This window comes from Strix uralensis, chromosome 8 (genome assembly GCF_047716275.1).
Source record: "Strix uralensis isolate ZFMK-TIS-50842 chromosome 8, bStrUra1, whole genome shotgun sequence".
NCBI lineage: Eukaryota > Metazoa > Chordata > Aves > Strigiformes > Strigidae > Strix > Strix uralensis.
Window position 1 is genome coordinate 29,448,302 of NC_133979.1, and position 27,648 is coordinate 29,475,949.

The 27,648-nt window shown below is 52.4% G+C and overlaps 1 protein-coding gene across 3 annotated transcripts in view; it reads right to left on the reverse strand.

Annotated features, from left to right (window-relative positions):
- Positions 1-11,443: 11,443 nt before the first annotated feature.
- Positions 11,444-27,648, reverse strand: part of PBX1 (PBX homeobox 1) — a 136,847-nt gene continuing 120,642 nt past the window's right edge. For 2 of the 3 annotated variants that reach the window (XM_074876912.1, XM_074876913.1), the window contains exons 7-9: positions 24,825-24,937; positions 23,262-23,351; positions 11,444-16,308 (exon numbers count right to left, since the gene is read on the reverse strand). In XM_074876912.1, the coding sequence (XP_074733013.1) occupies positions 16,216-16,308; positions 23,262-23,351; positions 24,825-24,937 (296 nt within the window). In that variant the 3' untranslated portion in view covers positions 11,444-16,215. The remainder of the gene's footprint in view (positions 16,309-23,261; positions 23,352-24,824; positions 24,938-27,648) is intronic. The other variant, XM_074876914.1, reaches the window with a different exon arrangement.

Sequence of the window (27,648 nt, forward strand, 5' to 3'; positions counted from 1 at the left end):
GCCCCGCAAGTGCTTAGGCGACGCCAGCCTAACAGCCCATTCCCATCCCTGCTGGCCAGCCGAATCCAGGGTTTTCCCCTCCTCTAAACCAGGAGCCATCCACTGCTGGTGAGTGTCAGCTGGGTTAAGGAAGGCAGAGATGCTCCGGGATCTTGGAGACCTTACAGCACTAAACCTCTCAAGGGACTGACGTGCTGTTTCTAGTAGGTTTAGGGATTTGTGCCTGTGTTTCTGTACTGTGGCATGAAGGAGCCACACACACACACACGCACATATGACCTCCTGTACCTTTCTTGCTTTACATTCAGTGAAACTGCTCATATTAAGCATAGGCTCCAAGTTTCTGCTAAGCCAGCCCAGTGCAGGAGCTGATAGATTTGTGCTGGAAAGGACACACTTTGCTATTCGAATACCAGATGCCCCAAAATATGTTAATTCAAACCCCAGAACGGAAACTCCCTCTGTTTTTTTTCTCGCTTCATCTCACACTGAATTGCAAACTCACAGCAGGACAAGAAATTAAACCTGCTTCCCACAACTGTACCCCTGTGCGTGACTCTACCTAGGACTTAGCTGCACGCCTCTGCTGCAGCCTGGGGTTTCCCTCTGTCCCCAGGAGCCATCGCACCGAGCAGATGTTGTAGGCTTGCAGGTACCTGCTGAAAACAACCTGGCATGGGAGCTGCCTTCGAACCAGAAAACTGCTGGTGGCGTTTAACCAGTGGGACAAGGAGGGGCGGCCCCCAGGACCCCCACCGGGATGCTCTGCCCAGGTCTTGCCTTTCCATGCCTCACCGCAAATAGGCAGGGGTGCGGAGACGAGCAGATTTACTGGTGAATAAACTTTATTTAGAAGTTATTCATAACATCACAGATACTATTTGTGGGGCTTGATATTATGCACGGCCTTTTCTGCGTACAGCAAGTGCCAGTTTTGCTAGAGTTGAGGGCCCTGTGACATCACAGGGAGCCAGTCCCTTTTTCCATAACACGGGGCTGGTTTTAACTTTCCACAGTATTTTTTCTTAGCGTGAATCAAGCAGAGGATGGCTTCAGCCACAGGCATGGCTCAGGACCACTGGGGCCAGTGAACGAGTGGGGCTTTGATGGGGGTGGAGGAAAGCCAGGGCCCCACTGATGGAGACTTTATTCCTCGGGGAATGACAGGAGCGCAGGCGTGGAGGCAGAAGTCATCACTTCATTAGTATTTCTTGTAAGCACATCAGCCCGGGGTCAGCGAAGGGACCAGCTCAGCGGGATGGGCAGCACTTTCTCGTGCTGTGGGTATTTTCCCGTGGGAGCCCCACACGAGTCTCATGAGTCCCCACTCCCTCCACACCCTTCCTGCCCATTCCCTGCCATGGCTCAGAAAAAGCTTTATTTATACTCATTTAGCTGCTTGCCTCCTCCCTAATTGAAATCATTAACCTTCTCGCTTAATGAAGAAGAGGACTGGGGGGAGGTGGGGGGTGCTGGGGCCAGCAGACCCCCTCCCAGGCTGCTCTGCCAACTCCTTCGACTGGCTGAAAACATGATTTTGAATTTGGCCACGGGGAGCTAAAAAAAAGCACCCGAACAACTGTGCCTTGGTCAGGGGGCTGGCGGGGTACGGTTCCCTGTGCCCCCAAGGGCCGTGGCGGGGCTGACGCCGGCATTTCATCTCGGTGGAGAAGTCATTGGCTCTGACCACGGGGAGGGCTTTGCCCGCCAGGTCCCACTTTGCTCCCCTATATTTAGCCCATTATGAATATGGAAGAGGGTTGAAAATGATTCGCCCAGACATCCCTCTGTCCAGCTGAATAACGTCAAAGGCGGGAGTGGGGACGGGCGCCGCTCACCCTGACAGGGGCCCCGGCCCCCGCCTGGCCTCGTGGGTTGCAGAGTGGGGTCTCTGCAGCTGCGTGGGGGGAAAAGTCACACTCGTGGCTTCAGGGACCCCCATCACAGGTGTTTGGGGGCTGCTTTGGATGGGTACTGTGGGATGCTGGCTGGGGGAGCGCTCCCCCTGCCGCAGCATGCTGAGCAGTCGCCTGGGGTCTCAGCTGGCTTTGGAAGGGACGGTGGTGGGGACATGGCGTGGTGCCCAGCTGTGCGCCACGCTCTCCAAGGGCACAGCGGCCCCATCCCTCCCTCCTGCTGCCCGACACCGCCCTGGCACAGGGTTGCGCAGCCTGGGGTCCACAGCCTGGGAACCGCTGGCACTTGCTGCTTCCCGCTGAGCTCCCTCCTCGGCTCTCTGGCAGCAGGGAAGAGGGATTGCTGCAGTCCTGGCTGGGTTTGCCGATGCCCTGGTGTCCCCACTGCACTGTGCTCGGGCTCCGGCATCAAATGTGCTGAACGTCCCGGGTGTGTGACCCAACAGCACGTGGCTGCTCCTCCACCGCACTTTGCTGGGCTGCCCTGAGCATTAAAAACCTTTTCCTAAGGCAAGCTGCTCTACCACCCAAACCTGCCCCAAAAGCATTTGGGCATCCTCCTGCCCCACATCAGGGCACAGACATCCCTCCTTGGGCATCTGTCCCTTTTCACCCACTATTTTTGTCCCTTTTCATGGAACATCTTTCTGTGCTGGAAGCCAGGCACTGATGGGGAGAGGACACAGGAGGGAAACCCCCTCCCAGGAGAGCCCCCCCAGCTCTCCTGGGTTGGTTTGGGGTTTGAAGAGCACTTTGCACGAAAGATTACCATTGCTCTTGGCCATCACGGGAAAGAGGGAAAACAGCTTTATTCAAGCCGTTAATGAAATGTCATTTGCAATTCACTTCCACAGCCGTCACGTGGCGGATCTGCAGCACCCCCGGGTTGCACCAGCTCACATGGGAGGGGTGCTACTTCAGAGGGGGTTTTGGCAAGGGGGAAAAATGCACAAAAACATCGAAACACAACCACTCCATCCCCAGAGCTTGGGGGCTGTGTTTGCCATGGGTGCTATAGCTGGGTGAGGTGGCTCAGTCTTCCCTCCTGGCTCAGGGGACAAGGCGGGACTCAGCAGAGACCTGGCAGAGCAACATACCTTTTCTGTGGGGTCTGGCCCTAGAAATATCCCTGGATTTTATTTTTCCCCTCCTCTCATCACGCATCTATATCCCTCATGTTGCACATGGGGAGTCCCACTGCCTTCCCCCCCCCCCCCCCCTCCCCGGCAAGGTTCGGACCCCCCTTTTCCATCCTCCCTCCATTACCTGCCTCCTTCTCCCCTTCTCTGCCCCTTCCCAATTTCTGAGTGATCCTCCTCAGCCATGAGCAGGTTTAACTAATCTTTCTGTCAGTGGGGTACTTTATGGAAATTGAAAACTAATTAACGTTCATCTCAGCAGCTAATCACATAAAAACCCACTGCCTTGGCCTCCCTGGTCTTAAAATAATGACAGCATGTGAGCAGCGAAGATGTACATCAAGCACACCAGGATGGGATACTCCCCAGGACAGAGCTGGGATGTTCCCCAAAACCCTGTACCTGGGGATAAGTCACCTTCTGCTGGTGCCAGACATGGCTCCTGACCCACTGAATCCATTTTGCCCATCCTACAGCCCTTCCTTTTGGCTACTCGACCCAAGAGGTGGGGAAAAGGCATTTTGGGGCAGTTTGGGGAGAGGGGGTGGTGTGGGGCTGGGACTGGGAGGGCAGTGGAGATGTTTGGTCAAAGATGTTCTCGCCCGCAGTGACTCATTCGGTTTTAATTGCTCCCTGAAGTCACTGGCTGCTGACGGCACTGCATCAGAGATGTCACGTTATAGTCATGCGTGAAGAGCTAATGGTCAAGGGTGACACCACCAACAAAACATCCTCGGGGAAGCTGTCAGCAGCGGGGGGGATCAAAGGGCAGGGAGAGGGGCTGTTCTGCTGCCAAGGGTCGGGGCTGCTGCTGGAGATGCAGATGTCCAGCATAGGAGTGGTGGCAGTGCCCATGGGGCTTTGTGGCCAGAAAATTGTCCTGCCACATCAGGGACGGTGCAGGCAGCACCTGACCAGAGAGTGCTGGCCCCTCTCCAGATCCCCTGGAAAAGATTTCCTTTGACTTTGAAGCTTCATGCTGGCACAGGTTGGAAGGGCTCCTGCTGACAGTGTTGTTGGACCGCTATTAGCTGGTCTCTGCTGTCCCCTGTGCCGTATGAAGGTGGCCCAGGTATGATAAACCAGGACGTGAAGGTGGGTCTTAGGTGCACAGGTCCCACGACAGCCGCCGGGACACCAGTTCATCCCTTTGGGCACCTGTACCCTCCTGCGCACTGGCTGGGATGCTTCTGCACCCGGGCTGGTTGGCATCTACCAAAGGTCGAAGGGAAGACCTGGATGAGACCCCATCTCACTGATGCAAGATGTTAAGTGGTACAGCATGGTGGGATTGCTTTTTCAGATGCTGCCAACAGGACAGGCCCCAGCACACACATTTGCAGGCTGTGCTGCACTGAGAGCAGCATGATACAAGGTGCCCTTTCCTGATGCCCTTGTCCCCAGGAGCCACAGCAAGACACAGACTGCTCCTCTGCTTTGCAGCAGCACCACCATGGTCCTGGTTTTCGTTTGTCTCAGCACTCCTGTTTCCAGCTGCTTCCCACTGCTCTGCTGCTGGGTGCAGCAGCTCTCCCTCCACTGCCGCTCCGGTGGATGGGACAGCATCTCCCTGCCCACCATCAGCAGGAATGGCTTGGAGAAAGCCAGGCGAGACGGCCACGCTGCTGGGGCACACGGATCAGCCTGCTGGAGAAGCAGCTCTGGCCGCAGCCATCCCGCTGAGAAGCGCGGTGAGGGAGGAAGAGTTATTGCTGCAGTCACACACCAGCTATTACCTCCTAACAAAAGGCAGCGTCTGCACAGCCGGGAGAGAGCCCGAGGACAGGGACAGCCCTGATGACCTTCAGAGGATGTGCAGCAGACAGGCCGAAGCCCTGATCGCCCCAGACAGGTATGCCTGTGGGCACCCCTCCACCTGGCCTGGCTCAGCAGAGCCCTCCAGGATGCTCCCCACAAGCCTTCAGCCGTGATCAGCTTCAAAACCTTCTCACCAGCCCCTGGCCTGGGTGGTTTTTTTCCCTTCCAGTGCACATCAAGCTTTCAGGTTTCTGAAAGGAGGCAGAGATGATGCTGTTATCAGTGCTTAGCCACTGCGAGGTGCCAGTACCCAGTCCAATGATGGTGTTTGGATACATCCCTGCAAAACATCATTTTCCAGCCCCTGCCTGGCAGCTGGAGCTTAGCAAGGCACCTGCTTATGATAACCAGGGACCAAGGCTAAGGTGACAGCCCCAAACACCTGGGGCAGGGAGCTGGGGCTCTCGCCCTGAGGCCATGAGTCAGGCTCTGCCGGCTGTATCCCTGGAGCCTGACACACTGGCACAGTCAGAGCACAGCTCTGGGGCACCCGGGCCCAAAGCTGATGTCCTTGTGCTGCCTCTCCCCCCAGGAGCAAAGGTACTTGAGGGCACCCTCATGCCATGGTGAGAAACCACCTGTAGACAAGCAGAAATGACCAGAAAATGGGTTTCTGGTCTTTGCCTTTCTACTGGCCAAAATTCACCTTGGGGAGGTGTTGGGGTGTGTGTGCAAGAGCAGGGGAAGCACCATCATCCCCATATTCAGCTCCCCACAGAAAGCCGGAGAGGAGCAAGCAGTCAGGGATAAATGAAGGTGAGGAGAGCGGATTGTCAGTAAATGTCAAGAAACAAAAAACCAAGCTGGATTTCAGAGCCAATTAAGTTTGTATAATGTGAGAGAAGTGATGGTTAAAGGTATGGTAGTGGCTGAACTGTACATACATTTATTTAAATGCAGTTTTCCATGGGCGTGGAGTACATGCATATCATTGACACCAAATATCTCTAATAAGGCTGTCTCCCCTAATATGCCAAAAAGAGCTTAATGAACTTTGCTTTCCAGTGAGCCAGGGATGTTCCTCGACCGCCTTTTCCACTGATCAGGAGCAAAATGGATCTTGAGACATGGGTATAAGCGCGGGTGGGTGGGTAGGGATGGCATGGCCAGATCACCCCATGCATGGAAGTGCCACCGAATGGTGGGTGACCCTGGAGGGATCCACCTGGCCTCAATGTCTGACACCACTTAAACTGGTGGGGTGGAACTTCAAAAGCACATTGTGTGCCCGAGCTCCATCTGAAGCCTCAGAGGAGTGTTGTAATCATCCAGAGCGAGATGGCGGCTGCCTCCCTGGGACTGCCCTGCAGTGAGCACAAAGCCCCAGTGTCCTGCAAACTCCTCAGCCACCTCTTCTGCCTGTAATTAGAGGGATGGGGGGACTAGTCTGAGGTTTAAGCAGCTGAGGATCGTGTCTGTCTATCTGCGTTTCCTCCAGTGTGTGAGCCTTCCCAAGCCCACTGTCCTCCCATCAAATCCCTCATCTGGTGGCTGCAGTAGGGCTCGTGCCTGCTCTCCTCTGCACCGGGTTCATGGACTGCACAGCCAGCAGCGTGGCAGAGCACTGACGTTATTGTGACATGCACTGTGCAGGGGGGAGCCTGGCCCTGAGGGGTGACAGTGCCAGCGGGAAAGGCAGGGGAGCAGGGTGACTCCTGGTATGTCATCGCACCGCAGCACTGATGGCACTGGCCACATTTGGCCACAGCGGCTGTTGAAGCCGCTGCAGGACAGCTCTGTGCCCAGAGGAGCTCTGCGGTGGTGGCACCTCTGAGTTTGATGCAGTTCCCTCCTGTTTCTCCAAGCACGAAACACATGGCTTGGGCTCACCAGGATTACAAATCCCAGGGGGTTTGTAGGTCCTGGGATCTAGCACGCTACCAAGTCACTTCTACCTATATAGACACACACGTATGTATGTAAGCACATTATATTTATGTCTTCTATTCCATACAGAGGTCACAGCTGTGTAGCTGCCAGCCCTTTTGCACAGCAGACTTTTCCACAAGCTCAGCCGTGCTGGAAGCGGAGGCGATTTATTGGAGCCCCCTGCTCAGCACCGGGCAGCTGGCAGTGGCGGCGGCTGCGAGCTCTCCGTCCCAGCGCCAGCCTCGCGCTGGCTGGGCTCCAGGCAGTGCTCCCCGCTTCCCTCGCAAACCTCTTAGTCCCGGGTTAATTAATCGTCAGCAAATAACCTGTGTGGCCGCAGCTGGGATGGCAGCTTCACCTTCACTCCTGATCGTGCCTGCGACGCTGGGCTCTGTCCCCGTGGTGTTGCTGCCTTTCACTGGGCTGCCCGGGTGTGAGGGCTGAAACGCAGCCCCTGGAGAGGGGGGGTCTCACTAGGAGAGGGGGGGTCCCAACAGAAGAGGGGTCTGGATAAGAGCAGGGTCTCACTAGCACAGCCCCTTTGGTTTAGCTGGGAAAAGCACTATGTGCAATGGCCGTCCATGCCCCAAAGGACAAGTTTTGAGGCAGCTCGATGGGATTTACCCACTTAATGCCCCAATCAGGCTCTGGAAATGCTGCAAACCACGGACACAGACTTCAGGAGCTGAAATTCCCTGTATTTTGCAGCATCTTCTCATCGGCCCAGGGGCACTGGTGGGGACCCTCCATGGGGTGTCCCCTATAGCCGTGTGGTTTTGCTGCCGGGGGCTGCCTGGGCGAGGCTGGCGGGCAGGAGAAGGGCCGTACTGCCTGTGCCTGCCCGCACCAGGCCAGCCTCAACAGATGCTTCTGGGCTGTAATAAAAGGTTAAATATTTTAATAAGCATTAGCCACATGTTGAAGGTAAAACGAGCTGCTTGCTTTCACTCTTTATTTTTTTTTTTGTATGCAAATGAACTGGAAGCTTATTAACAAGATGAGAGGCTGAAGCCTAATTAGCAGCAGGACGAGGGAGCCGCGCTGGAGCTGAGTCAGCGAGTGGGAGAATCGCTGGCACGGCCCTCGGCAAACGCTGCAGCGGGCCCTGCCACTGCCTCCCACTGCTTCCAAATCACCCCAAAAACCAGGAGGATTGGGCAAAACCTGAGCGTTTCTGGAAGGAACAGAGGTGCCAGCTTCACGCAGGGTCTTGCTCTGGACATACCCTGCATGGGTCACCCCAAAGCCATCAGCCTTAGTTTCTTCTCCATGATGGATGCACTGCAGCTTGGATTTTACGGGTCAAGCTAGGGCAGTGTTTCCAAGCATATATTGAATATTTAGGGGCAAAACCATCAAGCTTCATAGTGATGGACGGAGCAGAATTGAGGCATTTGTGGTATGGGCTCAAGCGTGCTCAATGCCGCTGGCAGGGGACTAGTCCCTGTGTAATTTGTTTTAGTGAGTATGTGCTTCTGATTATGTTTCTTTTTTCATTTTGAAGAAATGTTTTCCCAGAAAGAGCTGAGAAGAAAACAAAAGAAAAAAATCAGGGATTTTTTTTTAAAAAAAATATTCATCTTATTTTCTCTCATCCTTTCTCCTACCGCCTTTTCCCTGCTCTGGAGGTTGCTTCAAGCAGAGGCAAGACAAAACCTCCTCCAGCTGCCGGGCAGCTGCAGCCATGCAGGCAGGGGCTACCTGTCCTGCGAGGGCAGTAGCCGCGGGGGGACAGGGACTCGCCTCCAAATAAGAAGCTGCCAATAAACCCCTCTTGTAATTTGCACCTTTGGAAGGCGACAGCAGCCGTGCGGCCCCACCGTTCATTTCCATTTTTAATTAGCTGGGCTCTCCCAGCACCTCTCAGCTGCCCGGCCCTGGGGCCAGCAATGGCTGCAAGCAAACGGGGTTGATTTTAGGGGTGAACAAAGCATTTTGGTGGCCTACAGGATGGGAGACCTGGCAATGAGGTGATGGCATTCATCTTTTTTTTTCTGTTTTTTGCTATGTATTTCTTCTGCTTGGAAGCCACAGCCGTGCCGAGCCAGCGCCCATCCATCCACCCCCTCCTCTGGGCTCCTTCCTCGTCATCCTCCTCCTCTCCTGGCACCAAGCACCCCTGTACCACTGTCCCTGGGTTCCCCCTTCCCACGCAGCCCCCGGAGCAGCACTGCTGCATCGGCACCTTGAACAGCCAGAGCGCAGAAGGCCGCTGCAATTCCCTTGAAAAGCTATTAAAACTCTACCTCATTAGCAATAATTAAAAGGTGTAGCACACATTCCCAATAGCTCATGCTCGTGGGCAGGGTAATTTTGATTTATTTTATTTTAGTTTGGTTTGGTTTGTTTAATTTAATTTAATTTTATTTTTTCTTATTTTTATTTTCTAGGCTCCTACACCCACCATGCCCAAAGGATGGGCAGCCTCCCCCTCCATGCCTTCCCCCCAGTGCCAGCAGAGGAGGGACATGGGGATGGCTACCACCCCCCTGCCCACTGAGTGGGGGAGCGGGGGGAGCTGCCTGCATCCAAGGCACAGTAAAATATTTTACTACAAAGCAGAATTACTCCAAAGACTGATGGGCTGACTTGCGAGACCCACTCACATTTATGGAGGTCGTAAGTTATAGACTCCCGGTGAACTGGAGAAAAACATAACCCTCGCCTTTTATAGGCGAAACTTCCTGCCATATATTAAACTCTCCAGCAAACGGACGGGGGCTTTACTGCAAACTATAACTTTAATGCCTCCCAACCCCTCGGTTAGTTTGGAAGGATTATTAATAACCAGGGTGTGCTTGGCCAGCCCTTGCAGGCCGGCAGTTTGCCCTGGTGATGTGGTGGTGGCTGGTGGTGGCTCTTGACTGGAGCTCCTGGCATGGGGACGGGTGGGAGTGGGTGGAGTGGGGGGGAATGACTCCCCAGCCTGGCAGGCAGGGGATGGGGAGATGCTGGCAGCTGCCTGCAGGGAGAAAAAGCTGCAAGCAGCACCTGTAGGACCTGGCACATCCTGGGGCATCGGCACATCATCGATCCACTGGTTTCTGCTCACCAAAAGCCTTTTGAAGCTTCTGCTGTGGGCACCTGTGGGGCCTGGTGCATGCCGTATCTTTTTTTCCACTTCTTGCCCTAAAATATTAAAATATGAAATGGAAAAAGTCAGGAGCCTGCTCTCGGGGTTTGCTCTCGCCCAGGGCTGAACTTTGTTGCCCAAATGTGGCAGGGGAAGAAGAAAAAGGTGTGGATGCAGAGAAGGGGGAGCAGGTGAAAGCAAGGAAAACACAAACAATCCAGTTTGGTTGAGGTGAATTTGGCTTCTCTCTTAGCCACAAGCAGCCAGCAAAGGAGGGGGATGCTGCACCCAGCGCAGCTCCTCCACCTGCCCCCTCACGCTCTGGGAGGCTGCGTGTGCCCTTTACCCACCTTAAAATCATCTTTCTTTTGCAGGGCTGGGGGGGGGTAAGACTTGAGCTGGGAGAGGTGCAACATGCTCAGACCCACCCTGGCACCCAAAGGATGTGTGTCAGGGCCCCCCCAGCCCAGAGAGCATCACGTCACCTCCTCTCAGCATCACCTCCCACCACTTGCCTTTTTGGGGCGATTTTCTCATCAGGGCCCAGTGAGACTTAGCATTTCTCTGTTTGGAGCCAGGATGAACATTTATTAGAATTAAACAGCTGGGAGCAAGATGATATTTAAACTGGTATTAGGAGAGCACCGGTGGAGGGAGATAATTCCTGGGGCGGTCTGGCAGCGCGGCGGCCGGGGGGCTCCTCGGGTCTCCTGCCGGAGAGCGATACAGTTAATTTGCAGCCGGAGCTGGAGGCTGGCCCGCGCTGATATTGCCGTGTTATTTAGAAGAGAAAGGTCAGGCTGGAGATTGAATAATCATTGACAAGAAATCCATGGGGGAGCAGGGCAGCAGCTCCAGGCAAGCTCCAGCATCCCTGCGCTGCCTCCTCAGGGGTTTCTTTCCCTTCGCTTTGGTCCCCGTGGGGTGTCGGAGGGGTTTGTGGCAGGGAGCCTGCCCGCCTTTCTCCAGGGTGGGAGCCGGGGAATCACAGCCACCATCCCCTGCCACCCCCTTTTTCATCTAATACCTCCATCTCCAGGGACGTGGCAGAGCTGTCCTGGATTTTGTCCCACACACAGACTCTTTTTTAAATTGCAAATTATTTTAAAATTTAAAATTACTTTTTGCTCAGAAACCCTTTCAAAATCTTTTTTTAAACTAAAAGCCCCAGGAAAACACAAGAAACCACCAACCCTTCCCTGGCTCCCCAGCCTTCTGACATCCCTGGGTATGATAAAGAAAATCCCCATTCTAGCATTTGGACTAAAAAGTCCAAAAAAGCAGTGAATGAGCAATGAAAATGAAATACTGAAAATGGTTTTTGCATGGACAAATCCATGTGCCCAGGAGCACCTGCGTCCCCCTGCCCAGGGAAACTGAGGCACAGGGAAGGCGCCGGGAACAGCGGGGATGCTGCGCTTTGGGCATCACCCCTGAACCGTATCCCTCCAGCCCCCAAGCTCCCACCACCACGAGCAGGACTGAGCATCAGGCTATTGCCTTTGCTCACCACCCCCCAACTGCACCCCAAACCCTTCCTGCCCCCTGCATCCCCATGGAGGAAACCCCCAGGGCATCTTGCTTTCCTCCTTTTCCTCCCCAAAAATACGCCAGGTTTGGTTTCAGGGTTGTTTTTTTTTTTTTTTTTTGCAACAAAAGAAACTATTTATTTGGAATATGCATTACCAGTACAAATCAGGAAACTGTAAAACCTACACCTTGTTAGTATCGTCATAGAACATAAAAGTCTCAATTGGGATCAGAAAGACAGAGGCCTTTTTTTTTCTTTACAGAAGCAGAAAAGCTTAAAGTTTCAAAACCAGGTCGGAACAGAGAGTCTTTTTTTTTTTTTAAGGGTTTTTCTTTTTTTTTTTAATATTTGGAATCCATTAGGGAGAGAAAAAAAAAAGGATGGGGGGAAAAAAATAGAAAAGAAAAAGCAACTCAGAACAACTGGATCATCTTTACAAGGGATAGAAAGGGCTTTGCAAGAACAAAAAAAGCAAACCGACAAAACCAACCCCCCAGGCAATGTCTGATTTACATCGTCTTAATAATAATAATAATAATAATAATAAAGGTGTATGAAAACAAAGGGACTCCAGGAAACCTTGGTATTAAAAATAACACCCCAAACCCTAAACCGTTCAGTGATGTGAAAAGCTCAGTTTTTTTGGGAGGAGGCGGGGGAGCAGAGAAACTATTTTAAGAGAAAACTAAAGCGATGCCAACCAGCGTCTTCCTCAGCGCTTCTCCTTGAACCCCACCCTGCAGCCACAGAGGTTTTGGGATATATTTGGGGGCTTTTTGGCTGTGTCCCACCATGGCTGGGGGGCTGCCATGTCCCGTCCCTTGTCCCTCATACTTCCTAGTGCCCCTGGCTTGGGGCCAGGCTGCGAGACCCCATCTGCAACAATGTCCACGGTGGAAATGAGGTTGGTACCTTTTGTGCGCCAAACCCCTCATTTTTGGGCCAAGAGCTGCGGTTGGCCTGATGGGTGCCTCCAAGCCAGGACTCTTGCAGTGAACCCTCGGGGCGAGGGTGCTGCTGGGATTCGGGGCAGACCATAAGGGTGTGGAAACCCACTGTCTACACATTTTGGGGAGGATTCATGCCCTTTCATCACTTTCACGCAGCTCAGCATCACCCCTCCAGGCACGAAGACCTGCAGGGGCTCTGCACCTGACTCCCTGTCACCCCTCAGCATCTCCTCCCCAAAACCCCTCGGGATCACGTCCCTCTCCGGAGAAGCAGTACTCTTGCTCAGCCCCAGAGCAGCCACCCAAGGATCTTCTAGGGCTGGGTGTCAAAAGGAGTGGTGACCCCCCCAGAGAAGAGAAACAAACACCACCACCACCACCACCCCCCCCCCAAACACACCATTGCTTTTCACATCACTTGGGTCACAGCTCAAAAGCGCAGGGGAAGCGGCAAGGCCGTCGTCTCAGACAGGTCAAAATAAACTCAGCATCATCAAAGCCCCCCTCCCCTCCCAAATAATGCCAAAAAAATAAAATAAAAGGTAATTTCTGGGTCTCAACGTTAAGAAACATAAAGTGTTAGACTGTACCTATTAATGCTCACTATTCCAACCATTTTTTTTTCTTTTTAAAGTTTTACAAAATGAATTACCGTCACTTTTTAAACATTGTGTAAGAAGAAATGAGTGTGCACAACTCTACACTTTTCTAGCATTCTTGAACTAATTCACAAATGCGAGAAAATGGAAAAAAAAAAAAACAAACCATGGGAAAAACAAACAAACAAAAAAAGAAGAAGATGAATGTAGGTAGTTTGATGTTATAAACTATACAGGAATGAAGCGCTTGTTGCCACAGAAAGAACAGGGACGGGACCTTCCCCCTGTTCAATTTTGCGTGCTAAGAGGGTCATTTTTTATTCTTTTATTATAAACACTATTAAATTCCGACTGCGTTTTTGGTTTTTTTTTTCTCCTTTATCTGAATATACAAGAACATTCATTATCAAATGTTCGTTATCATCAATACTACAAAGAACGAGACACAAATCGCAAGAAACAATGGAAAATGTTAATAAAGCTGAAAGAATCGTCGAGTTTTTTTTGTGGTTTTTTTTGTTTTTATTTTTTTTGAGTTTCTGCAGGTTTTTTTGTTTGTTTTTTGTTTTTTTGTTTTGTTTTGTTTTTTTGGTATCGAAGTCAGGTTTTTCTGGGCAGAAAAAAAGTTTAAAAAAAGAAGAAGAAAAAAACCCACAACACTCGGGGTCGGGGAGGTGGGGGGAAAGGGGAGGAGAAACAAAACCCAAAAATAAAGAAAAGCAAAGAAAAAGGCAAGCGAGCAGCTATGCCAACGCAAACCAGAGGGACCAACCAGGGAACCCAGGAGGTGATTTGCAAAGTACCGTGGAGGTCGAGTGCCCTGCCCAGGCAGGGGGTGCCACAGGCAGCGAGTGCAGGCAGGAGGGGCAGCAGCTGCAGGGCAGGGGAAGGCAGCCCCGGCCCAGGCTGGCTCCAGTCAGCAGGTGGTTTTGGCTTGTTCCCGGTTGGTTTCCAAGAGGTACCGTGGCATTCCCACAGGCACGGCACTGCTGCCGCTCCGGAGAACAGACCTGACCTGGCCCCACCACCCTGAAACGCTTCACCGGAACGTTTTCAGATAAAATAAGCTGGAAATGGTTAAAAGGCTGCACGGGGGGAGGAGGAGGAGAGCGGGAAAGTGCACTGCTCAGGAAGATGGGCAGCACCTCCCAACCATCCTCACAGAAACGACCTTCTCGTTGTTCTTAACATATTCCCAGCCGGGAGGCAGCCCTAGGTCTCGCAGGTCGCATCACGCTCTGCAGCACAGTCCCGTCCCCAGGCGTGGATGCAAAAGGAGGAGCAGAAAGTGTCTTGCCGCTGGAGACCTAAGAACTAAGCAAGGAGCAGCTTATGCTGTTTCTTGACTACCTTTCACATCCTACTCTGATCCCACCAGCTCAGAAAATCTACTGAAACTGGGGGGGAAGGTCACAAATTTCAGAGTGATGTTTTTGGAGCCTTCTGGGCTTGTTCCCCAGGGAAAGGCGGGCTTCACCTCCACTTCAGGCAAGTCACACTGCTGGCCTGGTGCTGGAAGGTGACAGCATGTTGGAGCCATGGGCACGTCCTTTTTCCAGCAAAAGGGTGGAAATTTTTCGGGCAGAGCTTTAAACAGTTCCTGCTTAATGCTGCTCTGTGCTGGCAGTTCCCATCTCAAGACAGCTGGCACCAGCACGGGCAGGGTGGGCATGGATGTGCAAGAGCATGCGATGTGGCCAAGAGGTATTCGGATCCATTAAAAGGCGCCAGCCATGCTGCACCCACACCGGTCCCCATGACACCCAGGGTCTTGCCTTGGGCCTGCTCAGTCTCCTCCCACCCCCTGGAAGAACCTGCGGCCAAAAGTACTGCCCCAGCACACAGATCAGCCTGGGGGCAAACTGGTGCCTCCTCACCCTGCTCTTCAACAAAAGCCAAGTCCTCCCAGCATCAGCTGCCTGAAGGGGTGGTTCAGCAGGATGAAGCCTCACTTACCACCCATCACCAGTTGTCCAAAGAGCAGACTGGAAAAGCTGGGCAGAAAATCCCATGAGTTCTCCCACGGCTTGGGATGCCACTGCCCAGAGTAACTCCCGAGATAAAATGAGCAGCTTCAGTAGAAAGACATTTCCAAGTGGGGCACCCACCCGCCCTACAGAGCTTCTTTCCCAAGCAAACCTGTCGTATTAACCGTTACCAAAAGCACCCGATACGCTCACCCCACCACACCCAGCCTCCAGGATCCTGCTGCCTGTCCCTTGCTGCCTGCCCGGCAGGCCTTCAGGAAATGCAGCGGGTGCCACCGACCTCTGTGGGTCCTGCCTGCACTGGGGAACCCCATCTCCTCCTCTTCCACAGCACAGCACACTCCCCAAAACCACAAGCCAACACCCCGCAACACTTTCCTCGCCAGAAAAGCTCCACTGCTGGCCTCCCTAGGTGCTGCAAGAAAGCTGCTGGGGTCCCATCAATTGTTAACGCCTGATCCCATACAACACCACAGAGGTGCTCAGTGCCTTCGTTATCAGCGATGGGCATTTCTTGCCCGAATCTGCCTCATTTTCTTCCCTCCTCTCCTTCCTTCCAACAGCAGGCAGGGAGGATGGTGGGGTTTCATGACTCATCCAGCTTCAGGATGTGCAATGGGGCAGTGCAGGGACCGGGAAGTGCCGGCGGTTTCCCTGGAGCTGGGAATGGGCCGGTACCTTTTGGAAGCACGTTGGCTCCTTCTCCTATGTGCACGGGGGGCTGCGTCCACCCACCCCGTCACCAGCAGTGCCCGAGGGACAGCTCACCGAGGCAGAGCTGGGCGCAGGGAGGTGATGCTGGCTGCGGCTGGGGCTGGCGGAGACGAGGCGGCAGCGGGGCTGGGGTGGCGGTTCCCTACAGAGAGGTAGCGTGAGAGACGGGGGTGGGCACGGGGGGCTGCCTGCTAGTAAGGGAGCAAGACGTGACTGAGGTACATTTGTGGCTCCTCAGAAAGATGCCCAGTGCGAGGCCATACACTGCTTTGGGGTTGTTTTGTGTGGCGGTGGTTGATTTTTGCTTTTCCTCCTTTAAATCCTTCTACCTGTCGACACATCCTTCGGTGGAAAGGGGTGAGGGGAAGGGAGTGGTGTTGTGGTGGTGGCAGGAGGGGGAGAGCGGCTTCTACCCAGAAAAGAAAGGGAAGAGAGTATAAAGAAGTGTCCAGATTGGCTGAAAAAAGCATCCCGACGAAGAGAAGAGAAGAGAAGGAGTCTTCTTGTGTGTGCTGATTGGGTTCACCTCCAGTCTGACTGCTGCGGTGTTAGGAGAGGCCCCCTCCCCTCCCGCCCCCGCCGGGGCTGGCTCAGCCAGGGATGCAATTTGCTGGGAGATCAGTTGGAGGTATCAGAGTGAACGCTGCCAGGGCCTTCTGTGGGGGAGGTCACCGATGACGGGGTAGTAGCGTCTTGCCAACCTCCATTAGCCTGCGGGAAGGAAGACACAGAGATAGATGTCAGTCACCCAACAGCAACCCAGCCCTACCCAAGCCACCCATCTGCCTCACACCCCGCTGCTTCTCCCTCGACAGCGGCCAATGTAGGAAGCAAAGATATCCCCTCTGGCTCCCCCATCCCACCGCAGACCACAGGGATCACCTATCAGTAGGATGAGGCCAGAAACAATTCTGTCAAAAACAGGAGTTTTGATAAATACCAAGTGCTCATGGAAATTCTAGCCCTTAAAAAAATACGCATTTCTGCAGAAACCCTGAGCTCTGGTTGTTTAGGTTTTTTTACCCCTAAATAGGACCCTTTTCCATATGGAAGGAGGAAAATAGCAAACACCTCACTCCAGAAACCCCATCCTGGGACATCATCTGGACCCAGGTGCTACGAACACATAGAACAAGCAATGGGTCCCAAGGGATGGCTGAGCCGTGCTGTGTCCTCCAGCACTGCTCCCTGTCCCCCCTCGCTGCCTTTCTGGGCACCCCTCCTGCTGCACGGTCCCTGTGCGGGGGAAGCCATCAGCACCAAGCCTTGTTGCAGGGAAGACACGTTGCACAAACACTCCTCCTGCCACTATAAAGGCTGCATTCGGGGATTTGGGCCACCTCTCTACTCCCAGTGCAAGAGCCTTCCTCTTCTCACTTTGCAGTAAACCCACAAATTTCTGCTGCCCTGCGGCTGGTCCTCCACACTCCCTGTCATCTCTCCTTGAAGGACCGCAGGCCACAGCACAACAGAGGTGCAACCTCCATATCCCATCCGAGGGTTTGTACAGCGAAGCATGGTGGACAACTTGTTTCTTCTCCTAAAAACAGACACAGAGCCAAATACTTCAGCCTCTGAAGAGCAGAACTACCAGAGGGCCCGGCTGCTGCAGGCAGGAGCCGGCAGCGCACAGAAGCTGCTCCTCCATGGCTGCCATCCCCTTCGGAGAGGAGCAGATGTTGCACCCAACCTCCTCTGCTCACTCTGACATTGATTCAGTGCTCAGCTAATTAATCCTTCCCAATCACTGCCCAAGCTCAAGTCGGTAGCAGTCGCAGTCCCGCTTTAGACGTGCCCGGGCTGCTTTGCCCTCTCTGGCTGCCTGTCCCGCTGCCTCCATCATTGGCCCCAACAGCCAGGACCCCGCGGACCCCTGAAGTGGGGTAAGGGTAGGAAAAGCCTCATTTTCCTGAGGTGCTCAGCAGCCACCTAGGACTCACCGGCAGGTTGTCCACGCTGCCGACCCGCTTCTGCCTGCCCCAGAGGCAGATGAGATGGGACCAAAGAGCTGACCATGGGTGACTTGTGGGAACCCACATTTTGAGGGATGAAACCACCTCGCAGCGGGACATGCACAAAGCAGAAAGGACAGAGGCGTGCACACACACAACAGGCTTGTGTGTTCTTCTATGCGCTTGTGTGTTTGCACGCTCCCTTGCAAAAGGGTTCAGGCAACAGCAGGGAAGACAGAACTCGCAACCTGAGCTTGCCAGCAGTTTAGCAAACCCTGCTCCACTTCACCTTGGGTGCAAGCATGAAACCAGACTATGGACAAACATTACCAGCCCTGCCATGCCCACCACTCCCACCAGCTTCCATCCACAGCCGGGCCTGACCCACCGTCCCTGCGCTCCCTGAGACGCAATAGCCACGCTTACATGTCTTGGACCGCTGCAAGAGGCAGCAATTACTGTAGATTATCAGCCCGACAATGACAGGCCGTGTAAAGAGAGACACAGAGCCAACTCCACCGCCCTGAGACTGGCATATTCAAGTACACTTAGGACATTAATAGCAATTTACGTGCCATCAGTGAGAGAGAACCACAATAGCTGTGCTGGCAGCCTCTTATTACCAAGCCTGTTATTTGTTGGAGTTACAAGCTATAATCACAACAGAAACTTTCAAAACCCTTATCTTCCGTGACGCACCAAATCTATTTCAGAGCCGTAATTGCTATGTCACTGGAGAGTTTGCTGCTTAATGCACTCAGATGCCATTTAGTGTTTGCAGGGTCATTACGGCGAGCAGGAGGGGGGAGAGTGGAGGGGGCCACGCGGAGCAGGGCTCTATCCCTATTGTGCTTAACTATTTTTAGCGAGGCTTTTGCATGTCAGCCATGGTTGGAAGGAGCGAGAGGGAGAGCATCTTGCAGACAGAAACTGTGGTGCCTCAATGTTTAGCACCCTGTCCCACAATGCTGGGGATCCCCATGGTACTCAAGACTGGGAATCAGCCTTCCTGTGTTGCAGGAGTTTGTGCTGCTGAGGACCACCTTGGTCAAATCCAGTGGGAAGCCAAGAGGCTGTTGGGGAGAGGCCGACCTGGATCAGGTCACCCTCTACAGACCCCAGACCCTTCTGCTTCCCCAGCCTGGGAAGGCCCCAAGTGATGGAAAGGAGGCCCCAAGGTTGGCCATGACTTTATCATCTTGATGCCATCCTTTGGTATGGACAAGCCCTCGGTGAGAAGGCCAGATCCTTCCCCAGGCAGAGGGCATGTGGGCACCATCCACACTCATCCCTCCATTCCTGGAGTTCACTTCATTGCTGCACAGGCCAAGCCATGTGCAGGATGCATCCAGTCCCACCCAGCCAGCCCTGCCTCTTTCCAAAGCAAGGAGATTCCTTGGGATCTGACTAGTAAATCCCTTGGCATCTCCCTCAAAGATAAGGGAGTCTTCTGAGGAGGCTGCTGCTCCTCGCAGACCCTCTGAGGAACCCCTGCACATAGCTGTGACTTCATCAGGAGAGGCGGAAGCCAAAAACAGAGCAATGGTCTCCAGGAAATCTCTTCATACGTCACCTTCTGGTGCCAGTACACAGGCAAGGCCTTGGTGACTGTCCAAGTGGTGAAGCCCTGGTGATGGATTGCTGAAACAACAGGTTTTGGTGCCCATTTCCACAGGTCTCACAGCATTTTTGTCACCTCCAGCAAGTCTGGTTGGCTCTCCGCCCAGGCCTCCTACATGGGGCTGGGAGATGACTCTCTGCCAATTTTTAAAGGCGCCTTCTGCTTCACACGGAGGCTGTCTCGATGTCCCACCTTCCATAACTAAATCCTTGTCCCACCATCGATGGGGCAGGGTGTCAGGTCAGCCTCCAAACACACCAGATACTGCCAAGTCTGGCAGATGGGTAGTACCTTCAAAGAGATTTCAGACCTCTTGAGCTTTTAAGAGCTTGTAGCAGGGTCTCCTTGCGATATGCACTGAAGTTCTTATTAGACACCAGAGAATCCAGCCTTATCTGGCCATCACTTTCCAAGGGTCACGGTGGCAGCCTTCAGGACACACCAAGGCACCCCTGATGGATGGAGCTTGGGCACTGAAGCCCTGCCAGACCAACTTCCATATCCCAGCTTGTGATCATGATTATGAATCGTAGCTTGATTGTGATGGTGAACCAGAGCTTGCTGAGGAACAGAGCAGCAACTTTCTTTTCAAGCCTCAAATTCTTAGAGAAAAGGGTCTCAGCACAAGCAAGCAGGTCTCACCTCCTACAGGTACTAGTGCCCAGTGCCCCTCACCAACAAGAGTGGATGCAAAACTCAACAGCACACCCTGCCACTGACCATTGACATCACAGTCACACACACTGCTCTGTGAATAGACACAGCTCTGGACAACAGCAGTTTTAAATAAAAACCTTGCACTCTCATGAACTTTAAAAATAGCCTCTCATTTTAGACTTTTAAATGATCTATAAATTAAATTAAACAAAGTCCAAAAAAGAAATTTCTGAAATGGTTTTTCTTTAAGATGACTACAGCTCATTCATTCATTAGCAGATGGGGGAACTAAAACACTTTGTGGATTTACGGCCACGGGGCAGCAGCAGAAAGGGTGATTTGGGTTGGGACCCTCCAGAGGATTATGGCAACAAAGATCCAACTTCTATTGGAACCCACCAGAAACTGGACATCTAAATGCTTTGAAACCCCTAGCCTCAGGGACCTCTGGCTAAGTACACATGTGGCTCCCCACAAACAAGCACTGTCCAAAGGAACTAAGACACTGAACACCTCTCACGTAATGGTGCAAAACCCCTCAACCTCAAAGCCTGCAAAAAGGGCTGGATCAGGCCCCAAACATCCCCTCCTTTCAGGTGGGGGGGTTCCTTCTTCCTCTCAGTGCTACCCAAAGACAAGTATCCTCAAGACGGCTCCTGCCTCTACCACCCTTCCATCAGCATGACCATCCCCGTCCCTTACTGGGACCAGTGCTGCCTAATGCTGTCTCCACCTGCGGAGGAGAAGGTGGCTGTTCTCGCTCTGCCTCAGCCATCACTGTGGGTTACAGAGATTGTGATGCCTGGGACATCGCCCATTATCCTGCTAACGATGCAGAACCAACTCCAGCCCTTTTCGCCTCACAGAGAGGACTGTCAGCCGTCGAGCAGCAGAGCCACGGGAGGGAATGGGGCTTTGGGTAGATTCTTGTCCTCAGCTGTCACGACTTAAGACGCATTTAAAAATTCATCCTCCATCAAGGAAAGCAAACCCCGAGCGTTGTCTCTCCTGCCAAGGTTTGCAGCTGTGGAGCTGGGCAACCTGCCGCTGACTTCCCAGCCCTGACGGGCTCTGGGGATGACTTAACCTCAGCCCTGTGCAGACATCGTTGTGACAGGGCTGTTGACTAGGTTTCGGCTCATCTCCTTCCAGCAGCTCATGGGGATGCTTGGGTGACACGGGGACGGCAGCCTTCTGTGCCACTAGCAGCTTTCCTCCACGTCCCACTGCCCTTCCTTGGCATTAAAGGGTTCAGGGGAGAGGCAGGGAAGCCCTGCATGCTATGAGCCAGGCACCCTGCCTGCACCGAGCAGCTCCCCAGGATCTTGCCCAGTGCTTCCCAGAGAGCAGCCACACTCCAGGAGTGGACAAACTGAGGTCCATCAAGGGACCTAGCTGGATGGGAAGACAGTAAGTAAAAGCTACAGGCAGGAGCATGCCCGGAATATGGGGGAAACAAAATATTTGGGGACAGGGAGGCAACCCAGAAGATTCCTAAACTATCCGCTCAGCTCTGGACTCCCTGCCTTGCTCCCCATGCCTACCACAGCTTTATGGGGAAATGAGGCATCACCCCCAAATGTGGGTGGTCCCTTTGCCCACTTGCCACCCTGCCCCTCTCTGAACAACATCCAATTTGGGCTCCTGCCCTCCCTGAACACCAGCCTGAGGAACCATGAGATGCCACCATGCCGGATCCCCGTCTGGGAAGTGCAGTGGGGACCACTGAGCCCCTGCCACTCTCAGCTCACCAATTCCCAGCGCTGCTTGTGTAACAATGGTTCTCCCATTACCACAGCCAGAAACACCAGCCCATTTCTCCTTGTCCTATTCAGTTTTTGAGTTTCCACTACCTCTTTCTTCTCCTCTCCCCCATCATCCCCTCTTTGCTTCGTAATCCCCAGCAGCAACCCTCCCCCCCAAATTTTGGCTTAACCCAGCCCACTGTTATTTTCCAAGGCAACCGCAACCATAATCAGCTCAGCCTCTTTCCTTGGGGGTATTTTAATTTATACAAAAGTATCATCTCTTATCATGATCAGCCTGCGATTCATTTACTCTCCAAGTATTAAAAAGCCAGAAAGGGAATAAATTCAGCGCACAGAGAAATTAATGCGGAACGATAGGCTCTTTCATGTGGCATTTCCAAGCGCCGTTTTTGCAACGGGCTTATGTAATGAGACATAATTATCTGCACATGTTCAATTACATTACTTCACAAATCCTCCCTGCCTCTGCCTCCTGACGTCAAGCCGCCCGCTAAGCCCCGGTGCCCGCAGGAGAGGGGAGCGCAGCCCCCCATCCCACTGCACCCATCTCCCTGCACCCTCTCCCTGTGCCGGCAATGGCTGCTCGCACACTGATGGCCCGAAGATGGTCACACGCAAGGTGACAAATGGCACAAGCCTTGGCTGGGAGGGTGATGGGACTGGACGGTGCACCCTGTTGGGGTCCTTGGTTGCAGGACCACCATCCCACCCAGAGGACCACCACCTTCCTGTCCAGACAGAGACCACCCCACCTCAACCTTCAGCCTCCTTGAGGGGACCGTGGCAGTCAGTCACATCCAGGGCCAGCTGCCCCCTCCTCCATGCCACCCCAGACGCCACCGCCACCACCCATTCAGTGCTCACAGCCTCCTTTTCCAGGCTGCCCTCTTCTCCCAGCTTGCTGTCACCACTGCTGAGATGGTGGACGATTGATCTGAGAAATGAAGTTGGATTGCTGTCCCGAATCTACACTGGGTTCTCCTTGTGTGTGTCTGATCGATTTCCCCCTGTGTGACACAGCTTGTCGCTACGAATTTTCATGCTAGTCAGAACCTGCCAGTGCACCCAAGAACAAGGAGAAGATGCTCTGGAGACCGCCCTCCCCCTCGCATCCTCCCCCAGTCTGGTTGGGTGAGGTTTTCTTGGGTTGATGTTAGTTGGCTTTGGTTTTTTTTTTCTCCTTTTATTTGCAATTGTTATTGCTGCCAACCCCATCACCACCGTGCTTTCAGATGCCGGCCAGGGATGGGTTATTTTTAGATGGTCGCTCCAGGATGGTGCCATTGGCCTTCGCGTGGAGCCATCTCTGGACCGGGGCATTCGCGGTGACATTCCCCACTGCGGTTACGCGAGGTGTCACCTGTTTAGCAGCTCCTCTCGGCCGAGTGCATGTGGCCGCAGGTGCCGGGCAAACGCTGATCGGCTCTGACAGTCCTAGACGCCAGCTGCCTGCACAAAGCCTGCCTGGTCGCCACTTTTTTTGTGGGCAAAGCTCTGCCGTTGGCGTGACCGATACAGAAGCAATAAACTAGGTGACCGTAAAAGCAAAGACAAGTCCTACTAAGTGGCATTCTGAGCCCTATGGCTTTGAAATAATTGGTAGTGAGAGAACAAAAATGAAAAAAAAAACCAAAAACAAGAACCCAAGCCTATTTTTTTTCTTACACTGATGCCCTGCGGACTATACATCTGACTTGCTGCGAGTCCGTCACTGTATCCTCCTGTCTGGCTGATAACATGGCGAAGGGTATCCACCTAAACAGACCAACGACAACAAAGACATAAATTAGAGTGAATAAAAGGTTAGTGGGAAAAGACACTTTGGTTCATCTTTGGCAAGATAAAAACAAACAAACAGTAATAATAATAATAATAATAATAAAGGTATATATTTAAAGAAGGGTAAAAGAGAACCATAGTTGGTCTTGTGGCAAGAGCTGAGCCAGCGGATTCCTCCTGCCTCCCTCACCACCCGCCACCTGCTCCAGCAGCCCCATCATGCTCTCTTTAGCCCCAAGTCTTTTGATAAAAAGAGCAGAGAGGGACAACAGCGTGGGAAGCATAGGGTGGGACCTCCTGGAGCACATCACTGCAGCCAGCTCCATCACTGACGCTCAAGGACCCATATTCCTACCCCTACCCCCTTCCACCCTTCGGCCCCAAGCACTGGGAGGCTCATGGCAGTGGAAAGAGATCCTCAGAGTCCGCCAAGCACCTTCATTTCAGAGGGCCCAGAAGGGAAATATACCTACCATGGCAAAGGCACCAGCAGCTCTCCTCCAGATGCCCCATTCCTCTCCCTCCACTCCCCCAGCCCAGCCCTGGCAGCGGCACGTGTGGCGAGCACATCTTGTTGCCCAAGGATGGCACGCTTGCTCTGCATCCAGCACGGCCAGGGGAGCAACTCAGCTTTAGAGAGCTCTCCTTGCCCGATGCAGAAGTGTCAGAATGGCTGTCGTCTCTCAACATAGTATGGAGCCTTAGATGCCAGAGAGTGGACTCATGGCACATCTGAACATTGGATGGGAGGTGGGAGACCTTAGTGAGTTCCTGGCTATTTTAAATTATTTCTTTTTGCCCCAAGCATGGGTTGACATTTCAGTGATGCTGCTAAAACTTCCTCGCTCTGTCTTGCTGGTGGTGTGAGCGTCTATGCTTTGGGGAGGTGGGGAGATGGTGAAGGGTGGCTTTTAATTTAAAAAAAATAAAATAAATATCTAGCTGTGTATTTGAACATTTCTTGACTTTCAGCAGACACCTGGTTTGGCATCAAAGGAGTAAGTGGAAGCCTTGTAAAACGAGACACCAGTCCAAACATCTGGCCCCTTCCCTTGGAAGAATAAAGCAAGCAGAACCTAAACCTCAGCTGCTTTCGTTTGAGTTGTGCCTGTTCTCCTAAACCTCCTCTCCTCCTAGTACGACTATCAAGCCAGAGCCAAATGCATTCACAAAGTGTGGGCAAGTCTCCTCAAGACCATGGTTGTTGGTTTGGTTGGGTGTTTGGTTTTGGTTTCTTTTGGATTGATTTTTTTTTGGTGGTTGTTGCTGTTGCTTTTTTTGGTTGGTTGGTTGGTTTTTCGGTTTAGTTTGCCTTTTTTTAAGTGTTGGTTGGTTTGTTTGTGCTGGTTGAGATTTGCTCTTTTCAGACGGGAGGGAGAAGTGCCAATACAATCAAAGGCTCCTCCAACACTAATGCATTCACTGGCAGTACATCGGATGGGTCCCTACCTGTGACTGCACGTTGGCTCCAACCTGGGCCCCTTGGTAAGAATCCCCATTGAGAGACTGCACGCTCATGAACAAATCTCCAGAGTTTGACATGTTAAAAGAACTGGAAGAACCTGGAAAGGAAAGAGTGAGGCACCTGAATCACAGAAAGGAAAAAGATCCACCCCATGACTCTCAGCCAAGAGGAAGGAACAACATGCAAAGCAACCACAAAAACAAAACACACAGTCAGGTTAGTAGTATGAAGAACAGAGCAAGCAAAAAAAGGATGCACTCTTGAGGTTATTCAAAGCCACATGTTGTTACAGCTCAATGCCAAGAACATTCTTCAACAGCTCCTCAGCTGGAGGAAGGATTTTTCATGCTTTCAATTGAGACAAACAAAAGCCAGCCTGGAAGACTCGGACAGCCCTCTCCCTTAATTTCAGGGCATCAAAATCCTTCAGGCAGCTTTAAAAATCTTGGTTGTTGGAGGTGTCCATCTGGCAGACTGCACTGGAGAACAGAATTACCCAGACAAGCCTTGCTATCAAGAGTGGAAGCCTTTTCAGCAGGGTTACTGCTGTTTCCAAGAAGCTCAGAGCAGGGTGGGTAAGTCTACACTGTGCTGCTCTCTGCAGGGTGAGCACCTCCAGACACCATCCTGTTCCACGGCCAGGGCTCCCGCTGAGCCACAGGGAGCTCTGCAAGGGAACAGTGCGTGGGGTTTGCCTGCAGGACATCAGGAACCCATCACTGGTGGGAACTGCAGCACACCAGGAGCGAAGGCTCGCAAAAATGTGAAGGCACCAGGGCTAGACTCCCAGTACCCACTATGTTGGCAAGTGTCTTTCATCGTGATGGGCCATGAGAGGATGCAAGGGTGTCACAGCCCTCCTGGGCCAGGTCCCCCAGAAGAACGAGCTCTGAAAGCAAATTCCCCACTGCATGCACCAGTCGCCAACGTTACACTAAAAAATGATAACGGTGAAGACAACTGGGTGGGATCAGGAGAAAAAAAAACACAAATGAAAAGAAAAAAAAATCCCGCCTTTGCAGAAACAAGGTTTTCTGCTTCCAGCTTTGAGATATCTGAGCACCTCCTCAACTACTGAACAGGAGAAATAAACCCATCATGTAACTGGAAGGCGGGGAAGGAGGGAAGGGGGTTAAAAATAAATAAAAAGGTTTTATGGGATTATTTCAGAACTTATCGTGCAGATCAGCGCGTTAAGTGTGAGACAGCTCAACGTGCAAGGTTTGGTTATATACATGACGTTAGCTTTGGAAAGGAGAGACTTCAGGGGCCCAGGTCAGCTACGCTTTCAGTTCCAACCCCAAATACGCTCTCATCATCTCCACTGCCACTTCCAACTTGGAAGACTGGCAACCACAGTCCTGGTGGAATTGCCCAACTATGGCTCATGCGTACGCTCTGAGAAACACCCAGCAATCCCCCCTCCCTTTGCTGGAGAAGGAAGAAACACTCGGGACAGACCCCAGCTCTTGCCCTGGAGGTGGACCAGGAAGGCTCCTCTGAAAGAAGCCACCTCCAAGAAAGGTCAGGGAGCAGGTGGGAGGTCTATGCTAGAGACTTCATGCTATCTAAACCCTCTGCTGTTTTCTTTGCAACTGGCTCTTTTGTCAGGTGCTGGCAATTCTCAGAATTGAAGGAAAGCAGAAACATCACTGCTAGATACAATGCCCAAGACAGTCAAGAGAAAGACTCATCTTGAGCACAGTGAGTCTTGCATCCGGACCCTCCCACTGGTGCCTGAAAAGAGCAGAGCCAGGAATAGCTCATTGTCTGTGCTCACTGTCAACCCTGCCCAACCTGTTCCAGAGAGCAATCCCCCAGCGCTCCGTAAAATAACCAGGACTAGTCAGAAGGCAGCTGTAAGCATCAGCTCCTCTGCTCAGCTGGCAAAGGGCTCCCGTCACTTCCCAACCTCTCAGGTTACTTGCTTTTTTAAAGACAAAAAACCTAGGGAAATGAGCTGACAGACTGAGGATAGCCCACCCTGACTCTGCTCAACTTTAAGCACGAAGATGGGCACTTTTCACATACACAAAGGTGCTTCCTAACCGGTTTTCTGAATGATCACTGTGACCACCAACATAAAAGCACAGGGCAGTAACGTGGCTTCATACTCCTGCAGTGGCTGAGAACCAAAGGACGTTGCAGCTACCACTCACAAGAGGAAGAGAATATTCTCCTGTTCTTTTAAGGTGAGCAGAAACCTTTGAGATCACACAAATAATCAGTGACAGAGCTGGGAAGAGGACTCGGGAATCCCTGAGCACCTGACAGGGCACTGCTATTGCTCTGCCCCCAGCAGAGCAACATTTCATCCTACCTTCCCCTACCAAAAGAAAATTATAAGAATAATAAGAAATAAAAATGCCATAAACTTAACTGATATTTTATTGAAACTTAACAAACCTGACCATAAAACTGAGACTGGGAGGGAGGAAATAAAAATAAACAAACAGCCACAACTGTAGTTCTGGAGTGCCGGTGTCTTGGAAATCATGAGGAGCGCTGGAGATGTCACTTACAAGATATACACTGCTATTGGCACAGGGTATTTTTACAATATATGTGCATATCTAAACGGTAAATATGTCATGCTGCTGATGTGGATGCAAAGATAAATATGCGCATACCAATGGCCCTGCATGTATGGATGCATTTGTATCAGAGCCGTAATTGCAGAGAGCCCTTTGCGCTGCTGCTCTGCTGCTTCAGCACTCCTCTGTCTACGTACTAGCCATGTATGAAAATTACGATGGCCCAAAGTCTCAGAGACACGGCTAAGAGGGGCTGATGCACTGGGGTGGGAGA